We start from the raw sequence: 19,814 nt of genomic DNA, 5'->3' as shown, positions 1-19,814 counted from the left end.
CCTGACTTGTGCCTTATCGATGATGGGCATGCTTTTGAAGGTCGGGAATGAGTTACTTGTTGCAGGATTTCTAGCTCTGATTTGATTGTTAATCCATCGTATTTGTATGGCTTGGTTCAGTTCAATTCATGGTCAGTGGTGATATCCAAGATGTTCTGAGTGGGGGATTAATTGCTAGTAATGCCATTGAATTCATGGGGTGGTTAGATTTTTCTGTCATTGGAGATGATCATTGCTTGACACTTGCGTGGCACGGCATAGAGATCGGGGACTACTGTACATGATATGGGCACCTACTCTGTACATAGCTGAGGTTGAAAGAAACATGTTGGTAAATTCCATCTGCTGTATTCTTAGAGTGGATAAATCTTGACGTTTCAGACTGATGTACTTGGTAATTTTTTTAACGGAATGAATCAGAATGTTTTATTTGTTTTTACTGTTACATTTGTGATTAATATTTCAGCAGATAATAGCTTTAAGTGCCCAAGTGCATGCAAAATCATAGTCTTAGCATTCTAAAGAAAGCTACAATTTGATAAATCTATTAGCAAATCTATTTAATGCTATTGAAATCTGAATATATAATTCATACAAATTAATGTCATTTTAAAAGCATTTCCTTAAAATATTTCTGTTAACTGTGATTCCATTTCCTGCTAATATTTTGTACTTTAAGCAAGAACCCTGGGAATCCAGTTAACTTCCTGTCCTCTGATCCTAAAATTGAGCCTCAACATCCTTCCCCTCAATGTCATTTTGTTGTGAAGGAATTTTGGTGCTGAACATAATTTTAGTTGGGAAAAAGTCATTTTATTTTTTGAGTTTTCTGAGAGCCAAGCTGTTGAGATGGAGCCTTAATGTCTAATGATACAATTATAAGGTTTATAAGAATGTTATTATGGAGTAAAAGCTCATCAAGTCTGGCAGCAACTGTGGAGAGAATTCGGAGTTAACATTTTGAGTCCAGTGACTCTTCCTCAGAATTCAGGGAGGAAGATTCTGAGGAAAGGTCATGTACCTGACATGTTAACTCAAATTTCTCTCCACAGATGCTGCCAGACATGCAGAGCTTTTCCAGCAATTTCTGTTTTGGTTTCTGATTTCCAGCATTCTTTTGGTTTTTATTTATTATTTAGAAGCTATTTCTTTAAACTTAAGACCAAATGACGATGGTCACGTGATCTTTGTAGCCTGTTTGCAAGCCAGCTGGAGCAGTTCCTTGAACAAAGTCAAAGGGAAGAATGGATTGTGTTACTGGGCTAGTGGGCTTTGCGGTTAGTTCGGCCGCTCTGTTTTGGTCTCTCTGCTAAAGAAAGATGCTCTTAAATTTAAAAGGGTTCAGAAAAGATTTACAAGGATGTTGCTGGATTGAGCTATTCGGAGAGGCTGAAAAGGCGGGGACTCTTCCCTGGAGCGTCACGTGAGGGGCATGCATAGGGTAAATAGCCAAGCTCTCTCTCCCAGGGTAAAGGGGTCCAAAACTCGGGGGCATGGATTTCAGGTGAAAGGGGAAAGATTTAAAAAGGACCTAAGGGACAACCTTTGCATGCAGAGATGGAATGAGCTGCCAGAGGAAGTGGCGGAAGCTGGCACAATTACAATGTTTAAAAGGCAAATGGATGGGTACGTGAATGGGAAGGGTTTAGATGGATATGGGCCAAATGTTGGCAAATGGGACTAGATTAATTTAGGATTTCTGGTCAACATGGGCGAGTTAGACCACAGGGTCTGTTTCTGTGCTATACAGCTCCATGACTGGATGACAATGGCAGCAGTTTGAGTTCACAATGGTCAGACTTGTTTTCCAAAGTCCCAGAAAGATGTTGAAAATAATCAGGATGTAAACAATGGTGCTATGGCTTGTTTATTTATTTCTAAAGACGAAAGAGATTTGGGGTCAATAACAACCAAATCAGCATTTCTGCCTGGATGCAAGGCTCATAGATTTAAGGTTGGCATGGAAGAAGCCATTTCTGAAGTCAGGTTACAGGCTTCTCTGCAATAACTATCTCACCAGTTTTATGTGATCAGCTATGAGACTTCTTGAATTGAATGGAATTGAATTTCTTGTCACGTGTACCGAGGCACGGTGAAAAGCTTTGTCTTGCAAGCAATGCGGGCAGATCACAGAGTTAAGTAGCATAGATAAGTAAATAATAGATAAACAGCAGCAAAAGCAAAAACACTGGTACAGGCGAATCTGAAGAATTTGAGTGTCCATCCAGTATTCTAACAACAGTAGGGTAGAAGATGTTTCCAAACCGGCTGGTGTGTGTGTTCAGGCTTCTGTAACCTTCTCCCCAAAAGTGGGGGTTGTAGAAAAACATTGCCAGGGTGGGATGGATCTTTGAGAATGCTAGCAGCCTTTCCTTGGCAACAGGCCGGATAGATGGATTCTATAGATGGGAGGTTGGCCTTTGTCACAGTCTCCGATCTTGAATGGTACAGTTGCCAAATCGGGAGTGATATATCCAGAGAAAATGCTCTCGATAGCGCATCTTTAAAAGTTGGCAAGGGGATTTGCCGTCATGCCAAATTTCCTCAGCTGCCTGAGGAAGAAGAGATGTTGGGCCTTTATAACCAATGCATCCACATGAAGAGTCCAAGAAAGAGTTTGGTTCTTGGCTTTGTGAACAATCGCAATGAAGGTGGTGTCCAGTCAAAGAGATACACCTTACGACTCTTTGAAGATTCCAGGAAATTCACCCTGACGTGATGTCAAGAAATATTGGACAAGCTTTACTGCTAAAATCAGATAAGGAACTGCTTTAAAAACTAAAGGAGACACCTGGTGATTGTCACTTGAGGTTATTAGTTGTAGAAATGCAAAGCCATTGGAAACTGGGAGCAAATGTAGGTTGTTTGCTGTAAAGACTTTGGAGGGTTATGTATGGTAAGCATTAAGGGGGAGATGTTCTGTCTTTTGAAGTAGATGCTGCCCAGGCAAGTAGTGTTCTCTATGTAGTATTTTGATCATTTATCACATTAAAAGTTTCCAATGTGAAATCTTGTGATGTTTTTCTTTGCAGCTGTTGAGTAGAACTTGAAATTTCTTGCCAATGTTATTGGTCTTTATGAGGATTGTAATGCAAAGAACATAATTATTTGTTAAATAAAAAAATGGAACATTTGAAAAACTGGACCTAGCAGTTTTTGCTTAATCTTCTCCCAAAAGCCAGTTCATGAAAATGATGAAAGTTTCTAAAACAGCATAACTTTGTACAACCGATTTTGATCACTTCCTTAGCGTGTTTATAGATAAAGTCATCATACTTGTCAAGGACTATAGGGTTGGTCTTACATTATAGAGATGACTGATGACTTAACCTGAGACACACCATGCCTCAAGTGAGGAGAGAGGTTGAGAAATTGAAGTCATTATAATCTCAAGCTCGTGCAAGGATTGAACCTGTGCTGTTGATATCTCTTTACATCGCATAACAGCCATTCAGCTCACTGAGCTAATCAACCACCTGCATGATCATAGAGCATACTAAACCAATACACTGTACCAGAAGTTCTGAGATACTCCCAAGAATGTCACCAAGGCTCTTTCTATCTCTGTCGTGAGAGGAAAGTTAGAGAGAATATCAGCATGTCCTAATTGAATGTGTGTCTTTATTAAAAACAATATGTAAACCATAATTTTCACTGAATGTGATAGCTCAGCATAAGATACTGTTCCACAAGCACAAGTAGCACTAAGCAAAAATAGAAATTGTTGGCAAAACTTAACAGGCCTGGCATCATCTTTGAGAAGAAAGCAGAGTTAGTGTTTCAAGTCTGGTGAATCTTAATTAGCACACATTAGAGTCATTAGACACGAAACATTAGCTCTGGTTTCTCGTCCCAGATGCAACAAGATCTGCTGAGTTTCAGCAGTAATTTGGTTTTGTTTCAGATCTCCAGCAGTTCTTTTTCCTGTTAGGCCAATAGTTTTGTATAGGAGATCTGTCAAAAACTGTGGTTTCATGTTAGCCACTGGAATAGAAACGTGATCTGACATCCATCCATAACGCACACAACCTACACCACTGTGCACACCGTAAGATGCAGGCAGTACCTGGTGTAACTGAACTCCCAGTTTAACACTCTAGAATTTGCAAATATGTTCATATTGATGTTATGAGCAGTGCATCTAACTTCACATTCCTTTGGACACCTGATTCTGTTTAATATATTATGACTCTTTGCTCTGTGTCTAGTTGTATTATTTTTTAGTCTTCCACATTGTCCTTTCCTGTTTGCTCTTGAAGGCGATAATTCATTGGGATAAAAAAAATTCCACAGATGCCAGCAATCATTTTGACCATTCAGATAGGCTATTTGTGGAGCACTTTTGCAACATATGAGCCTGTTTATGTATGAAGATATTTGCAATATATGGAAGCTCTACCTATAGTTTGACATGTGCAACTTTTGTGTCACATATGGAGTAATTGAGTGTGAACTACTCTATTTATTCTTATATAGAGTATATTAACTCTCTTCAAATTTAGTGTATTTTTAAAAAATTACCAACCTTTTATCATCTTTCCTAAAGCCTCAACAATCTGAAAGGTTGTTAAGGATTTAGGGAAGATGATTGATCATGCAAAGATTTTAGTCAACATCTCCTGACTTATCTTTTAATTAACATCATTTAAAGTGGTTGGCAGCTAATTATAATTAGTGTTGAGAGGAAAATATTAAAATGATTTCAGGGTGTTCCCTATATTTGTAAAGTTTTGATTGTTAATAATGCATATGTAACTTGTCTATAACACAGAGTAGCATGAAATAGCCTGATAGAAAGTGACCAGTTTTCTAATTTCAATGCTCTCTATCTTTATTTCAAAGTATAAGAAACTTGAATCAAAAAGTTGAAAAGAATAGAAATTTAGTTGACCCATAGGGTAGACCATAAATAGTAGGATCTTAAAGAGTACTGAAAATAGGAGGGTCCTTGGTATGCATGTGCACAAAACTCTGAAAGTTCCAGAGCAGGTAGATATTAAAAGGCATATGGGACACATCTTTATTAATCAAGTCATGTACTGCAGGATCAAGGTGGTTATGCTGGAACTGTATGCTGGTGACGCCACAATTCGAGTACTGCATACAGTTCTGATCACCCCATTATAGGAAGGATGTGATTGCTTTAGAGGGGGTGCAGAGGAGAGCTACCATGATGCTACCTGCACTGGAGGGTCTGAGCTGTGAGGAAAGATTGATAAAGTCAGAGTTACTTTCCTTTGAGCATCTAAGATTGTGCGGGAACCTATTAATGGTGTATAAGACTATAAGGGACATAAATAGTATGGATAAGAAGACATTTTTTCCATAAATTTAAGGTAAGAGGGAGAAGGCTAAGAGGAGAGTTGAAGAGAAATGTTTTCACCAAATGGTTGGTGGGAATCTGGAAGTGACTACTTAAAGGGTGGTTAAATCAGAAGCTCTCGACATTTAAGCAGTATTTAGATATTCACTTGCCTTGCTGAGGCCTCCAGGACAATGGATCAAGACCTGAAAAATAGGATTTGAGTAATTAAATTTTTGTTAGCCAGCACAGACAGAAGGGCCAAAAGGTCACCCTGCTAAATATGAGTGTTTGAATAACTTCACTCGTTTGTTTCAAGAATCAAGGGGGAGGGATAGTTTCATTGGAAGAATCTGAGTAAGGGTTTCTGACCTCAACCTTTTCTGATACTTTACAACTTTGATGAAGGCAGAGTGATAGATGTTGTCCATATAGACTTCAAGACCTTTGACAGGGTTCAGCATTATAGATTGGTTAGCAAGGTTGAACCATATGGAATTCAGAAAGAGCCAGCCATGTGAATGCAAAATTGGCTCAAAGGTAAGAGACAGAGAGTGGCAGTGGAGGGTTACTTTTTCAGACTGGAGGCCTGTGCCACAAGGATCACTGCTGGATCCAGTGCTTTTTGTCATAAATGATTTGAATGTGAATATAGGAGATACGGTTAGTAAATTTAAAGATGACATCAAAATTGGTGGAGTGGACAGCGAAGAAGGTTACCACAGAGCACAGCGGGATCTTGGTCAGATGGGCAAATGAGCTGAGGAGTGGTAGGTGGAGTTAATCTGGATAAATGTGCGGTACTGCATTTTGGAAAGACAAGTCAGGGCAGGACTTATACACTTAATGGCAAGGTCCTGGGGAGAGTTGCAAAACAAAGAAACCTTGGGGTGCAGGTTCATATTTCCTTGAAAGTGGAATCACAGGTAGACATGGTAATGAGGAAGGCATTTGGTATCTGCTCCTTTGTTGGTCAGTGCATTGAGTATCAGAGTTGGGAGGTCATGTTGTGGCTATACAGGACATTGTTGAGGTCACTTTTTGAATATTGCATTCAGTTCTGATCTCCCTGCTATAAGGAAGTTGTTGTGATTCTTGAAAGAGTTCAGAAAAGATTTACAAGGATGTTACCAAGGTTGGAGAGTTTGAGCTACAGGGAGAAGCTGAATAGGCTGGGGCTGTTTTCTGTGGAGCATCGGAGTCTGACGGGAGACTTTATAGGGGTTTATAAAAATCATGAGGGACATGGATAGGATAAATAGACAAGGTCATTTTCCCATGGTAGGGGAGCCTAAAACTAGGGAGCATGGGTTTAAGGTGAGAGGGAAAGATATATGTAGGGACCTAAGGGGCAATCTTTTCACACAGAAAGTGGAGAATATTTGGAATGAGGTGTCAAAAGAGATGGTGGAAGCTGGAACAGTTACAACATTTAAAAGACATGTGGATGCCTACGCAAATAGGACAGGTTTTGAGGGATACGAGCTAAATGCTGGCAAATGGGACGTCTCATTGGCATGGATGAGCTGGACCAAAATGTCTGTTTCTGTGCTGTATGGCTCTGTAATTCCGCGGCTCAATGATTCTATAAACTTGTAACTACCTGATGTTCTCTTTTGCATAGTAACTTAATATCCAATCTATTTTGTTCTCTACATGTTTCAGTGTTTGGGCTAGAAGACTTATTTTCTGATGAGCTCTTTAATTTTAAAGCAGAATGTCTTATGTATTTTTGTAATGGTATCTTGCTTTTTATATTGAAAAGCTTTCACTTGCAACTTATTTGATAACTTCTGATTTATTTATGTCAGTATTTGATGCACTTAAAAAGGCTTTGTTGTATTCAGTTAGTTATCTTAAACAGAAATCTTACTGGTTTTATGTTTTGAATGGCACTTTTTCTTCATTGTAACCTATATTGCTGTTCTTGTGTGTGTTCTCTTTGAGATTATATAAACAAATATAGTAAAAGTAGTCATAGGTTTCATGGTAAATACATTATTGTCAAAAGACATTGTAAAGTACTTCATAGTTAAAGACTGTTACAAGTAAAAGCTTACTTTTAATCCCCTATTTATAATTGGAATGAATTGATGGTGCTGTATAGCGCAGAAGAGGCTCCCCACTCACCCATTGTACTCTATGCTACTTTCTCCCCAACCCCACCCTCCTCTAGCTTATCTCTCCACGCTTCAGGCTCACTGCCTTTATTCCTGATGAAGGGCTTTTGCCCGCAACGTCGATTTCGCTGCTTGTTGAATGCTGCCTGAACTGCTGTGCTCTTCCAGCACCACTAATCCAGTATTTGGTTTTCAGCATCTGCAGTCATTGTTTTTACCTGTTTACTGATCAAGTCTGCACTGACCTAGCTACACTAATCTTGCTTTTCAACACATAAGCCATAGCTTTGAATCTTATAACATTGCAAGTATTCATCTATGTACTTTTTAAAGGTTGTGAGGTTTCCATCCCTACTGCTCTCCCAGACAGTGCATTGCAGACTCCCATCATCCTCTGAAACTATTTTGCCTCAAATACCCTCCATTCTCCCACTGTAAAATTCTGTCCCCTCATTATTGACTCTTCAGCTAAGGGGAGCAGCTGCTTTCTATCCACTCTGTCCATCCTTTACACTCAATCAGGTCCAAAGAAATCAATCCAAGCCTGTCCAATCTCTCTCCATAGCCAAAATGGTTCAACCCTGGCAACATCCTGGTGAATCTCTCCTGCACCCCTTCCAGTCTATCTATCCTTCCTAAAGTGTGATAACCAGAACTGCATACAGTACTCCAGCTGTGGCCTAACCAAAGTTTTGCATAGCTGTTATACAACCTCCCTACTCTTATAGTCTGTGTCATACAAATAAAGGTTAATGAAGTGGTGGTCTTCAGGAATCTGTGGACAGACACCTCAATGTCCTTTATTCCTCTGAGCTTCCCAGTGTCCTGCCATTCAATGAGTGTTCTCTTATCTTGTTACTTCTTCCAAAGTGCATCGTATCATATTTTGCAAGGTTAAATTCTATTTGTCACTGATCTGCCAATCTGACCAACTTGTTTGTATCTTCCTGTAAACTGAAATCCTGTTCTTCCCTATTAACCACCCAGCCAATCTTCAGGCCATCACAAACCTTTAACACTCTGTCTGTCTGTCTGTGTCTCTCTTCTCCTCCTCTCTCCTCCTCCCCCACATCCAACACCTCATCCATGTTGTTTATTCATTAATGAATCCATATCTTAACTTAACTTGCAACGTTGCTAATTATATGTTCTTGTATATTTGAGTTGCACAGCTATCAATACAGCATTCTGTATGCCACAGTTAAATGTAGCTGGTCCGACTGCAACCAAAATACCTTTTATAAGCTTGTTTCTCTATATAATATCCTCTGCTCAGTTGTGATGGAAGAATCTCTGGTAATTGAGAAAATGATCTGTTTCCTTGTATGTATTATCACAGAAAACAGAATGAGCTGTTATATAGTAGTATAAAACTTTTTTAAAAAATACCCATCTCTTAAGATGATGAATATAACTGTGTATCACTGAAATGACTATAAACCTTGCTTTCAGCTTTCATTAACAGTTCAAACTTATCGAAGATCCAAATAAGATAATTTATTACAGCAAACACCAAAAATTCAAGATACAACAGTATTCTTACATTGAAATAAATATAACTTTATACTGGCACAGTTAATTATCAGCTACCTGAAAATAACTTTATCAAAATTGAGTAACAAAGCCAATGTATTTTCTTTTCTCTTTGCTACGTTTCTTCTAACCTAGCATTCAACGGAGCAAGGGAAAAGCTCTATAGGGACTCAGTCACCCTCTAGTGCAGGAGTGACCATTCCAACAAAGGTAGTCTTTCAGAACTCTTTGGATATAGGTACGGTAATCGAACTGGAGAATTTTAAATGTTATCCTTGTTTGGAAAGGGGTGTAAAGATAAACCCAACCTGATCAATTGGTCAGTTTAATCACTGTGGTTCTGAAACTTCAGAAATGATCATCTTGGACAAGTAACTAGTCACTTGATCAACTGTGAATCAACAAAGGAAAAATAAAATACAAATTTTTTTGGAAGGCAGTTACTAGCTTGCTGCTTTATATTTATATAAATTGCCAGAAACAATGCTGGCAAGCACAGTCCTGTTAACCATGTTAAGTCCTGCATACTGCCATCTCGGGACTTTTACCAGTATTGGGAGAACCATCCCACAGATTGAACAGCAGCCTGACAAAGTTATACTCCAGGACTCGTACCTGGACAATGTTCCAAGCATCACCATCACGACCTGAGTATGTCCTGTACCATCAGTAATTCACCAAGTTCCTCTGTCCCATCTGTGTCTGGGTTAAAAACCCAGAATTCCCTTCCCAACAGCATTGTGGTTGACTGTATCTCCAAGGGATTGCACCAGTTCATGAAGGCAGCTCTCCACCTCCAGGGCAATTAGGGATCAGCAAAAACTGATCATCTAGATAGTGATCCCACAAATGAATAAAAATATGTTACTTATGACCTTTGAAATAAAATGGTGTTAGGGATGATGTACAGATATTTGAGTAAGATGAACAAGAAACTTTGCATTTCTTCAGAATGGATAGTCCAAACCTGAGGATTGATACTTCTGACTATGCTTTGACTATTCTCATTGATGCTATGCTTCAAATGAATTCTTCAAAGTATATGTAGATTTGTGACTTAGCCTACATATTTGACTAGCAGCTTTCTAAATTTTTGGTCCTTAGCTTTAAATGGGCGAATGTATCTTTGTGGTTCTACTGTTAAAATTCACTATTTTGTGCTTTCCTTTTCTTTAAATAGATATATCCCTATTAATGTTACACTTGTATACATTTCATGAGTAACACAAGCTTTATTTTTCAGGATGGCCTCAATGCGCTGGTCCAGGATTTGGACTTTCCCGCTCTAAGGAAGAACAAAAACATTGAAAATTTCTTAAATAGATGTAAGTTTAAACTTTTTATGTGTCTTAATGACTGTACTTTGTCATTAGTCACCAGAGTTATCATTATTGTTGTTTACTTTAGAAACTTTGGTGCAAAACTTAAAAATGTGTTGTTGTGTTTTTAAAGCTCATAGCTGAAGTATTTGTCTCGAATGATTGGAGCAAGTATGTCCTCCTCCTTTTAATGAACCATATGAGTGATTGAATAGTTCAATAGGTAGTTGTAAGTGATGGACATAAGCATAGATTCAGAGGGTCGTGGGTTTGAGGAAAATGTGGGACCATAGAGCAAGGAATTATTTATGGAAGGAAGAGACAGGTAATTTACACAAATAGCACTCTGCTAGTAATGGGAGATTCTATAAGTAAGGAACTATTCATGCTGTGTAGCCAAGTCTCAGACCCTTAACTAGAACTTCTTTGCGCAGAGTTCCTTCGAGGTTGCATGTCCACACAGCGCTTTTGAAGTTTATCAAGTTTTAAAATAAAGCAAGCCACTCAGTGACAAGCATGGGTGTAAGCAGTGACCGGATTGAGAGTTTCAATTCACTGTTCTCTGAAGTGAATGGATTGTTAAGGTGGAATGTGATCTTGGGCTGAATTTCAAATTGGTGTTTTCTCTTTTTCTTTGAAATTGCATTTGCTATCCTACAAGTGCCATTTCTTGTGTTTGGGCAAGGATGTGCGATGTGGAAAATGAGACAAAGTAGGGCAGATATGTGGAAGGCTGGATAGGACTTTTAGATCAGAGGGAGAATGTGGCACATGAGAGGTAGAGGTGGAATAGGGCCTTCTAAATGGAATGGGACCCATGGGAAGCAAGCAGTGCTGCTGCTAACGTGTAATTGGGAATGAGTCATGCATTGAAATGCATGCAGGCTGTTCACAGCTTGTGAAAGTTCATGGACTTGTAAAAATGTAAGCTGGTCATGGGTAGGGAAATACTGCTTAGATGAATTTGTAGTTTATCTAATACACCTGTACAAAGAAAATTTGGAGGGAGCATTGGTGCTTGAGTGGAAAATGTCACAGAATGGGTGGTAAACCAGGAAAGAAAAACTTATGGTCCACAGTGAAACCAAGGTTGTGAATATAAATATTACTGATACCTTGTGAGGGAGTTTAGCAAGTTTGGCACTAGACCAATGGAAATAACATTGTAAGAGCCATCTCTGAATATCTTCATATGCCACTGTGCTACAGCTTATTCAAACTGTTGCCTAGATAATGAATATTTTCTCGAATCAATGTATACCAAGATTTTGTAAGATTGTTTGTAGATAACAAAAACAGTTTTAAATGCATTTCCTTTCTCTCCAGATGACAAAGTAATGGGCAAAGTTCGAGAAATGCAAATGAAAGCAGAGGACTATGAGGTTGTGAAAGTGATAGGACGAGGTGCATTCGGTGAAGTTCAGCTGGTAAGTAATTTTCAATCCTTTGGAGCAAATAAACCAAATGACCATTGACTCCATCCAAAGTTAATAAGAAGTGGGAAGAGTCTTTTGAGTGGAAATTACGTGAACAATCATGATGGCAGAGTGAGTTGTATTTAAACTCAAAATTAAGATCAGGTTATAGATATTTACCTTCAGATTCTCTTTATTCATTTGGACAAGCCTTGAATTCCTAATGCTTTCTCTTCACACATTTTTGGGATTCATACTGTTAATTCTGCTTTAAAGTGAATTGGTGAGTAATGAAGTTTTAACAACACAGGAAATGGCAGTGGAGTTTACGATTGACTTGTGATTTGGATTTAGATGATTACTTTTGTGTCCAACAAATTTATTTGAAATCACAAGCTTTCGAAGCGCTGCACCTTTGTCAGGTGAAGTGATTTCACCTGACCAGTGCTCCAATAGCTTGTAATTTCAAATAAGCCTATTGAATTGTCATGTGTATCTCTGTCCACCACAGTCCAACAATGGCATTTCCACATCGTACTTTTGTGTCAAAACACAAGGCATACTTATTCTGTTTGCCAAACATCATTGCTTGATAGAAACACAGGAGATGTAGTCCCACAAATGTAGTGTCTGCCTGTTTTATTTCCTCATAATAAAGACATTGCCTTGGTGAAACATATGATAGCAACTCAAATTTAGGTAAGGGTGAATTTAGTTATGAAAATATTTATGATTTCATTGCAGTTTTCCAAAGGTTCTTTTGGAGTTGAGCAACATTATTGAGTAATAGAGCATGACTTGAAAAGTGCAATGAAACCATTTTACAATCAGTCTTTTTTTGTTTATTGCTACAATGTATTAATACCAAAAGCATGAAAATTACTTAGAAAGCTGGCACTGAAGATTACTGTGTTAGATGTGTGGGACATCTCTCTCTGTGCATTTGCAACTTGTTTTGAGAAATTTGGAAATCCAGGAATAAGTTTTGGCATAAATGTGTGGTATCAAGTTCAGGCAATTGGATATGAAATTGTTCAATTACAGCAGCAACATCTTATATTTATGTTTGTGCCTTTAATGTAGTAAAGTATCCCAAAGCTTCACAGGAGTTCTAACTCAACAAAATTTAAGATTAATTCAAAAAAAGTATCATAGCAGATGATTAGTCAAGGATGTGAGTTTCAAATGTTTTAAAGGTTAAAAAAAGAAGCGAAGTAGGCTATGAAGGGAATTTCAGAGTAAAGACTTTCAGATGTTAAAATGTGGCCACCATTGGTAGAACAGATAAAATTAAGAATTAACAGGTGTTAAGAATTTAGAAGCAGGCATGTATTGCAGAATGTTGTGGGGCTGGAGGAATACATGTTTCAGGGTGAGGTATGAAAGAATTTGAAAATGATGAAAATATTGAAATCCTGATTCAACCAGGAGCCATTGCTGCTCAAAACGCAGAGAATGATGGATGGATGATGATACTTGGTGTGGACTAGGACAAACTCAACAGGGTTTTGCATAAAACTCTGAGATAGGGATAGGAGTAGGCCATTTGGCCCCTAAAGCCCATTCCTCCATTCAGTAGGAACGTCCACTTTTCTGCCCCTTGACTCTCTTACTCCTGCTGATCAAGATTTTATTTATCTCAGCCTTAAATGTATGCAAGGACGCTGCCCCCATCATTCAGTGCTTTGAGAGAAAAGAAATCCTTCTCATCTCAGTCTTAAATTTGCGCCCCTTTATTCTATGATGGCGCCCTCTGGTCCTTGACTTTCCCATGAGGGGCAATGTCCTCTCAGCATTTACCCTGTCAAACCCCTTAAGAATCCTATCTGTTTCAATGGTATCACCTCTCATTCTTCTAATCTCTGGTAAGTAGATCCCAACCTGTTTAATCTTCACTCATAAGACAACACCCCCCCCACAATACCATGAATCATTTTACTTCTCTGCCTCCAATAAATTGATATCTTTCCTTAAATAAGTGGATCAAAACTACTCTCCGTATTCCAGCTGTGGGTTTGACCAGCACCTTGTACAATACAGTTGCAGTAGGGCTGTCTCTGTTCTTTTACTCCAATCCCCTTGAAGTAAGGGCCAATATTCCATTAGCCTTCCTGATTACCTGTTGCAACTTGATGCTAGCTTTGTGTTTCATTAGCAAGTACGCAAAGTCCCTTTGTATTGCAGTTTTTGAAAACTTTCAATTATTATTGAAATAATATTCTGTTCTTTTGTTCTCCCATTGGTGACAACAAGAACTCCGTATTCCCACTTGCTGTTTCCTGCCCATGAACTAATTCTCTACCCATGCCAATATACTACCTCCAGCACTATGGGCTATTATGAGGTACCTTGTTGAACATCATCTGGAAGTGCAAATGCAACACATCTGCTTGTTCCGCTCTACTGTTCTGGTTGACAGTTCTTCAGCAAACTCTAATAAATCAGTCAGGCACAGTTTGCCTTTCATGGAGCCATGCTGACTGTGCTTGATTGTCCAAATGTTGTGCAATTACTTCCTAAATAATTGACTTGAATGCTTCTTGAAAAATAGATGTTGGCCTATAGGTACCTGCTTTTTTGGCTCCCTCCCTTTTTGAATTGGAGTGTTGTATGAGCAATTTTCCAGTCCTCTCGTACTTTTCCAGAACCCGATAACTTTTGGAAAACTACCAGCAATGTATCCACTGTATTTGTAGCTGCCTCTTTTAGAATCCTAGAATGGAAGTCATCAGAGCCAGAGAACCTATGTGCCTTCAGCCCTGTTAGTTCAACTAATACTATTTTTTTTTAGTGATTATGATGGTACATGATCCCTCCCCTGTATTCTTTAATATTAATGAAATGTGCAACGTATCTTCCACTGTAAAGACTGATGAAAAATATCTGTTTAACTCCTCTGCCATTTCTTTGTTCCCCAAACTGTCTCCCCAGATTCATTTTCTAAGGTGTCTATATTCACTTTGACCCCTCTCTTCCTTTTCATATATCTAATAAAGCACTTACTGTCAGTTTTTATATCCCTCACTCGTTTACCCTAATAGCTTATGTTTTGTGTCTTTATTGTCTTTGTAGGCCTCCTTTATTGGATTCTGAATTTATTCCAGTCTTCAGGGTTATCACTGACTTTGGCATTCTTTCAACTTAATATTCTTCTTCACTTCCTTGGGTAGCCATGGTTAGTTTAGACATCCCTTAGAATGTTTTCTCCTTACTTTTTTGTATGACTTACCTCCTCAAGTATCTGCTACTGCTTGCTAGCTATCATTCCTGTTAATCTATCTACTCAGAGCTGAAAATGTGTTGCAGGAAAAGCGCAGCAGGTCAGGCATCATCCAATGAGCAGGAGAATCGACCTTTCGGGCATGAGCCCTTCTTCAGGAATGAGGAAAGAAGGGCTCATGCCCAAAACGTCAATTCTCCTGCTCCTTGGATGCTGCCTGACCTGCTGTGTTTTTACAGCAACACATTTCCAGCTCTGATCTCCAGCATCTGCAGTCCTCACTTTCTCCTAGAAGAATCTATCTACTCAGTTTACTTCAGCTAACTCCATCCTCATTTCATTGTAATTCCCTTTATTTAAGTTAAACAGTTATTTCGATCCAAGTTTCTCACTGTTGAACTACATATTAAATTCATTGTGTTATGATCACTACTTCCGACAGGATCATTTTCTCTGAGATAATTTATTAAACTACCTTTTTACCCATTACCTGCTGATTACCCATGATCACCTGCTGCCTCATTAGCTCCATGACTTATTGATCCAGGAAATCATCTCCAATGCACTCTTTGATTTAGTTGTTGTCGCAGTCCTTTCTAATTTGATTAACTCCGTCAACGTAAAGATTAATGTCACCCATAATTATTTCTCTATTTTTACATACTCCTATTATTTATTGATTTCTAGTCTCTCCCACAAATTAACTACTCTTTGGGAGTCTGTACACTACTCCTACCAATGTCTTCTTTCCCTGTTTTTTTTAGAACCTCCATTCAAATAGATTCTAAATCATCTGAGCCTAGATCATCACTATAGCTTTTGTATTGTATTAACAGTACTGCATCACTTTTTCAATCCATCCTGTCTCTCCGAAAGGTCAAATATGCCTCAATGTTAAGTTCCCAGCTTTGATTTCCTTGCAACCGCATTTCCTTAATGGCTGTGGGATCATAATCATTTACCTTTATTTCTGCTGTAAGTTATTCAACTTTATTTCAAATGCTTTGTGCATGAAGATATGAAGCCTTTAAGTTTGTTCTGTTACTGAGTTTCCGTACACTTCAATGGTTGCTTGGTGCAAGATGACATTTACACTTTCTGTTCCTTTTTTATTTTCTGGTAGCAATCAACCTCATCTCTAACCTGCAATCCTACTTGCTCCTTTACTTTTGATTTCATAATTTTCCATGCAACAGAACTCACCCCCTCAACTATTTAGTTTAAAGCCCTAACTACAGCCCTTGTGATGAGATTCACCAAGACTCTGGTCTCAGAATGCTTCAGGTTTCTGAAGCATTAGAACAGCTTCTTCCTTCCATCATGCTAATGCCTCCTGAATTCAAACTAGTTTGTTGCAAACCAATGTTTGAGCCACATGTGTATCTCTTTAATCTTGATTTCCCTGTCCAAATTATCTCGTGGTTCAGGTAGTAATTTGAAGATTATTATCTTTTTGGTTATGTTTTTTAATTTAGACCCCAACTGCTCTCATTCCCTCAGCAACATCTATTTGCTCATTCTACCTCTATTGTTGGTACCTTCATGGATATGACAGCTGGACCTTTCCTCTCCCACTCCCAAGTTCTTCTGCCACCCAGATGAGATATCTTGAACCCAGGCACCAGGCAGGCTACACCGCCTTAGATCCTAGGTGTAGAGAACAGTGTCTATCCCCTAACTATACGTAAGCATGAACTTACATTTTGTAGAGGATTGAATATGGGAGGCTTGTCAGATAAATTTTAGAATATTGGTAAAGTTTGTACCAATAGGATTTGACAGCAAGTAAACTGAGACAAGGATATGATTATATAACCACTCTTACAGATGACGCAGATCCATGATTAGAAACTCTTCTTTTTTGAGTCAAGTATGATGATAAGGTTGCAAATAGTCTGATTGATCCTGCAACAGTTGCCAGGAAAAGGGAAATGAGTCATTGGCTAAGCAATATAGTTTGTGATAAGAGCTGAAGATAATGGCTTTGATTTCTGCCCATCTGCCAGTGGGTGTTGGACAAGCAGCTAAAAGTTGAGGCAGTGGGCAGTTTGGGATAGGGAGCAGTGAGCAGAACTGCACCTTTTCCATATACAGACACTACCAATGAGGAGAAAAGCATCTGAAGCATATGTGGGAGGAAACAAAGGATAAATGCAAGTGGAAAAAGAAGCTATGGCAAGTGACTCCTTGGTAGTGACTAGATACATAAAAATTCAACTGATATGTATAAAATCCCACGCAACTAGGCAATGAAAATTCAGGTTGTTGGAAATTCTAAATATTTGCAAATAACACCTCAAATTTACATTTTAAAGATATATGAATCCAGAATAATAAATTATACTTTCCCAATAGGTTCGACATAAAGCATCTCAAAAAGTATATGCAATGAAACTGCTGAGCAAGTTTGAAATGATCAAGCGATCTGATTCAGCATTTTTTTGGGAGGAAAGAGATATCATGGCCTTTGCAAACAGTTCCTGGGTTGTCCAGGTAAAGTTATTTTAAAATATTTTCAAATTGCATGTTTGTTAAATCTATTGAAAATACTTTGTGATTGTCTTCTAACAATTAATCACAGTATTAATAATGCTGTGGATGATATTTATTTTTCAGCACAATTGAGCTTTTTGTGCTGCTCTGCTTGGAAACTCTCCACAGCTCTCTGCTTGGGTTATCTGAACAAGACTGAGGTGTTTGAGAATCATATGTAACAAGCATAAAAATGAAATAAAATACAACCTCGAAGCAGAAAACAAATTCTGATTTTCTGACCCTCCAATCTAGCCTATCTTGAGCCCAAATTTTCTTCACCCCATCATTGGCTGTGCTTACAATTCAACAATCACATGGTTTAGAATGTTTCATTCTTAAATGTACCTTCAAATATGCCTCTTCTCCCTTTCAGACTTCCTTTTAAAAACCCACCACAGTGCAATACATGTTGTCCAATAGAAATTGCTGACTGAGCAATGGTGCAGGTGTGGCAATGCACTTAAATCCACAAAAATTTGTGTGTACACTTGCGCAATTCAGGGAAACTTAGTTCAAGTGTATGTTTGCTAAACAAAAGTTTTTCCACTATTTAGTAACCACAGAAGTAGTGTGCTGACAACAATGAAATTAATTCCGAGTCTGCTTTTTGTATAAAAGTTTTTTTCTAAGCAACGCATGTCAATTATGAATACATTTGCTCCCCCAACAAAAAAACTGTTTTTGTTTCCACATAATATTTAGAAGTTTGTCTACATGTGCATTTCTTAAATAATCATAAAAATAACTTATTCTGGACAATACTGCTCTGAGAAAGAACCAGCAAAGCAATGTTGGTGATTTAATCTTCTATAGTATTAAAGCTTCTGCATGTTTATAATTCTTGGTCTCCGTCTGTTCCACGCATGCAGCTCGTTGTAGAAAAGGTTTTGTATTTGTAGGTATTTCAATTTACATTAACTTAGGATCAATCTAATAACACATTGCTAACTGATGTATTGTTTAACATATCTATTGTAAAAACTTGACATCATATGGCACTCTTTTGCTTTTCTTTTATTTTCTGGTGACAGTATATTTTGCAGTAACTTTTAAGTTAGCCAAATGATACATGGTGTATCAAATAAAACAGTATCAGATTGACTATTGTATGGCTTCATTCAGTTTTCTAAGAAAATCCTTCATCCAGTGTTGCAGTATAAATCTATGAAGGCCCCACCTGTTGCGTTATAGCGATTTGCCTTCATTGTGCAATCTGGGTGAATTTAACGTTCTTGAAATAAATCCTGTCTTTTTCAGACCAATAAATACTGCTCAAGTCCAATATAATTTCATAGTTATTGTTTCATATTTTAAGGCAAGCTAAAGTACTTTAATAACTCCCATTTGACTTAGACATTGTACGCAAAGTAATTATGCCTTGATGGAATGCGACACCTCACTAAATAACTATTTTTACCAGAGATGTCCAATACATTGTAATGGGATGAATATGATAACTTTATGGTACTCAGAATGATCATAAAAAATAATTGGTGCAATATTCCTGATTTAAACAGTTGAACAGTTAAATGTTTAAGTAGTGTGGACTGGACAGTTTTAGTTGTGTATTTACTTGTATTTAGGAGCTAATTTTATAATTTCTGAATAGAAATTTAAGGGGTGTTCAGTATAATTAAGAGATGCTATCTGATTTCCTCATGAGGGCAGAGGGTGGATGTGTATTATGACCCATATTCTAAAAATAGTTGTGCAAACAGTTGGTTTAGTAGCACTGATGTTGAACAGGATGTTCACAAATAATTTGGTACTATTAAAAAAATATTGTTATAATGTTTGCTATTTTTCTTGCAGCTATTTTATGCCTTTCAAGATGACAGATATCTCTATATGGTAATGGAGTATATGCCTGGTGGTGACCTTGTAAACCTCATGAGCAATTATGATGTGCCTGAAAGATGGGCCAAGTTCTACACTGCTGAAGTCGTGCTCGCCTTGGATGGCATTCATTCAATGGGTTTTATACACAGAGATGTTAAGCCTGATAATATGTTGTTAGACAAATTTGGACATTTAAAGTTGGCAGATTTTGGTACTTGTATGAAAATGGATTCGGTAAGTTGATATGTGGTGAAATGGTATCAAAATGTTTCTTAACATTGAACCTAACAAGGTTTCTTTTAAAAAAAATTGTGCCATTGTGCAGGGGCTATTTCTGTTGGCTGGACGTTTGCTAATTATATGATTAACTAATAACTGTGGTTTTCTAATATGTCCGTATTTTGAAAATTGTGTGTAAAACCAATATTTGTCCCAATGTAAATAAAATAAATTGCCACATCTTTTGCTCATTTTAAAATGTGACTGTATTACTATTCTTTAAAGGTCACCTGATTTTAAGTTGAAACGAAT

The 19,814-nt window shown here is 37.9% G+C and overlaps 1 protein-coding gene across 4 annotated transcripts in view; it reads left to right on the top strand.

Moving 5' to 3' along the window:
• Positions 1 to 19,814, top strand: part of LOC140465898 (rho-associated protein kinase 2-like) — a 230,790-nt gene that overhangs the window by 84,205 nt on the left and 126,771 nt on the right. For all 4 annotated transcript variants that reach the window (XM_072561840.1, XM_072561831.1, XM_072561815.1 and 1 more), the window contains exons 2-5: positions 10,199 to 10,280; positions 11,601 to 11,701; positions 17,265 to 17,402; positions 19,257 to 19,517. In XM_072561840.1, the coding sequence (XP_072417941.1) occupies positions 10,199 to 10,280; positions 11,601 to 11,701; positions 17,265 to 17,402; positions 19,257 to 19,517 (582 nt within the window). The remainder of the gene's footprint in view (positions 1 to 10,198; positions 10,281 to 11,600; positions 11,702 to 17,264; positions 17,403 to 19,256; positions 19,518 to 19,814) is intronic.

This window comes from Chiloscyllium punctatum, chromosome 3, assembly GCF_047496795.1.
Source record: "Chiloscyllium punctatum isolate Juve2018m chromosome 3, sChiPun1.3, whole genome shotgun sequence".
Lineage (NCBI taxonomy): Eukaryota > Metazoa > Chordata > Chondrichthyes > Orectolobiformes > Hemiscylliidae > Chiloscyllium > Chiloscyllium punctatum.
The sequence above is the reverse complement of the archived record's forward strand: the minus strand, read 5'-3'. Positions and strand labels throughout refer to the sequence as shown.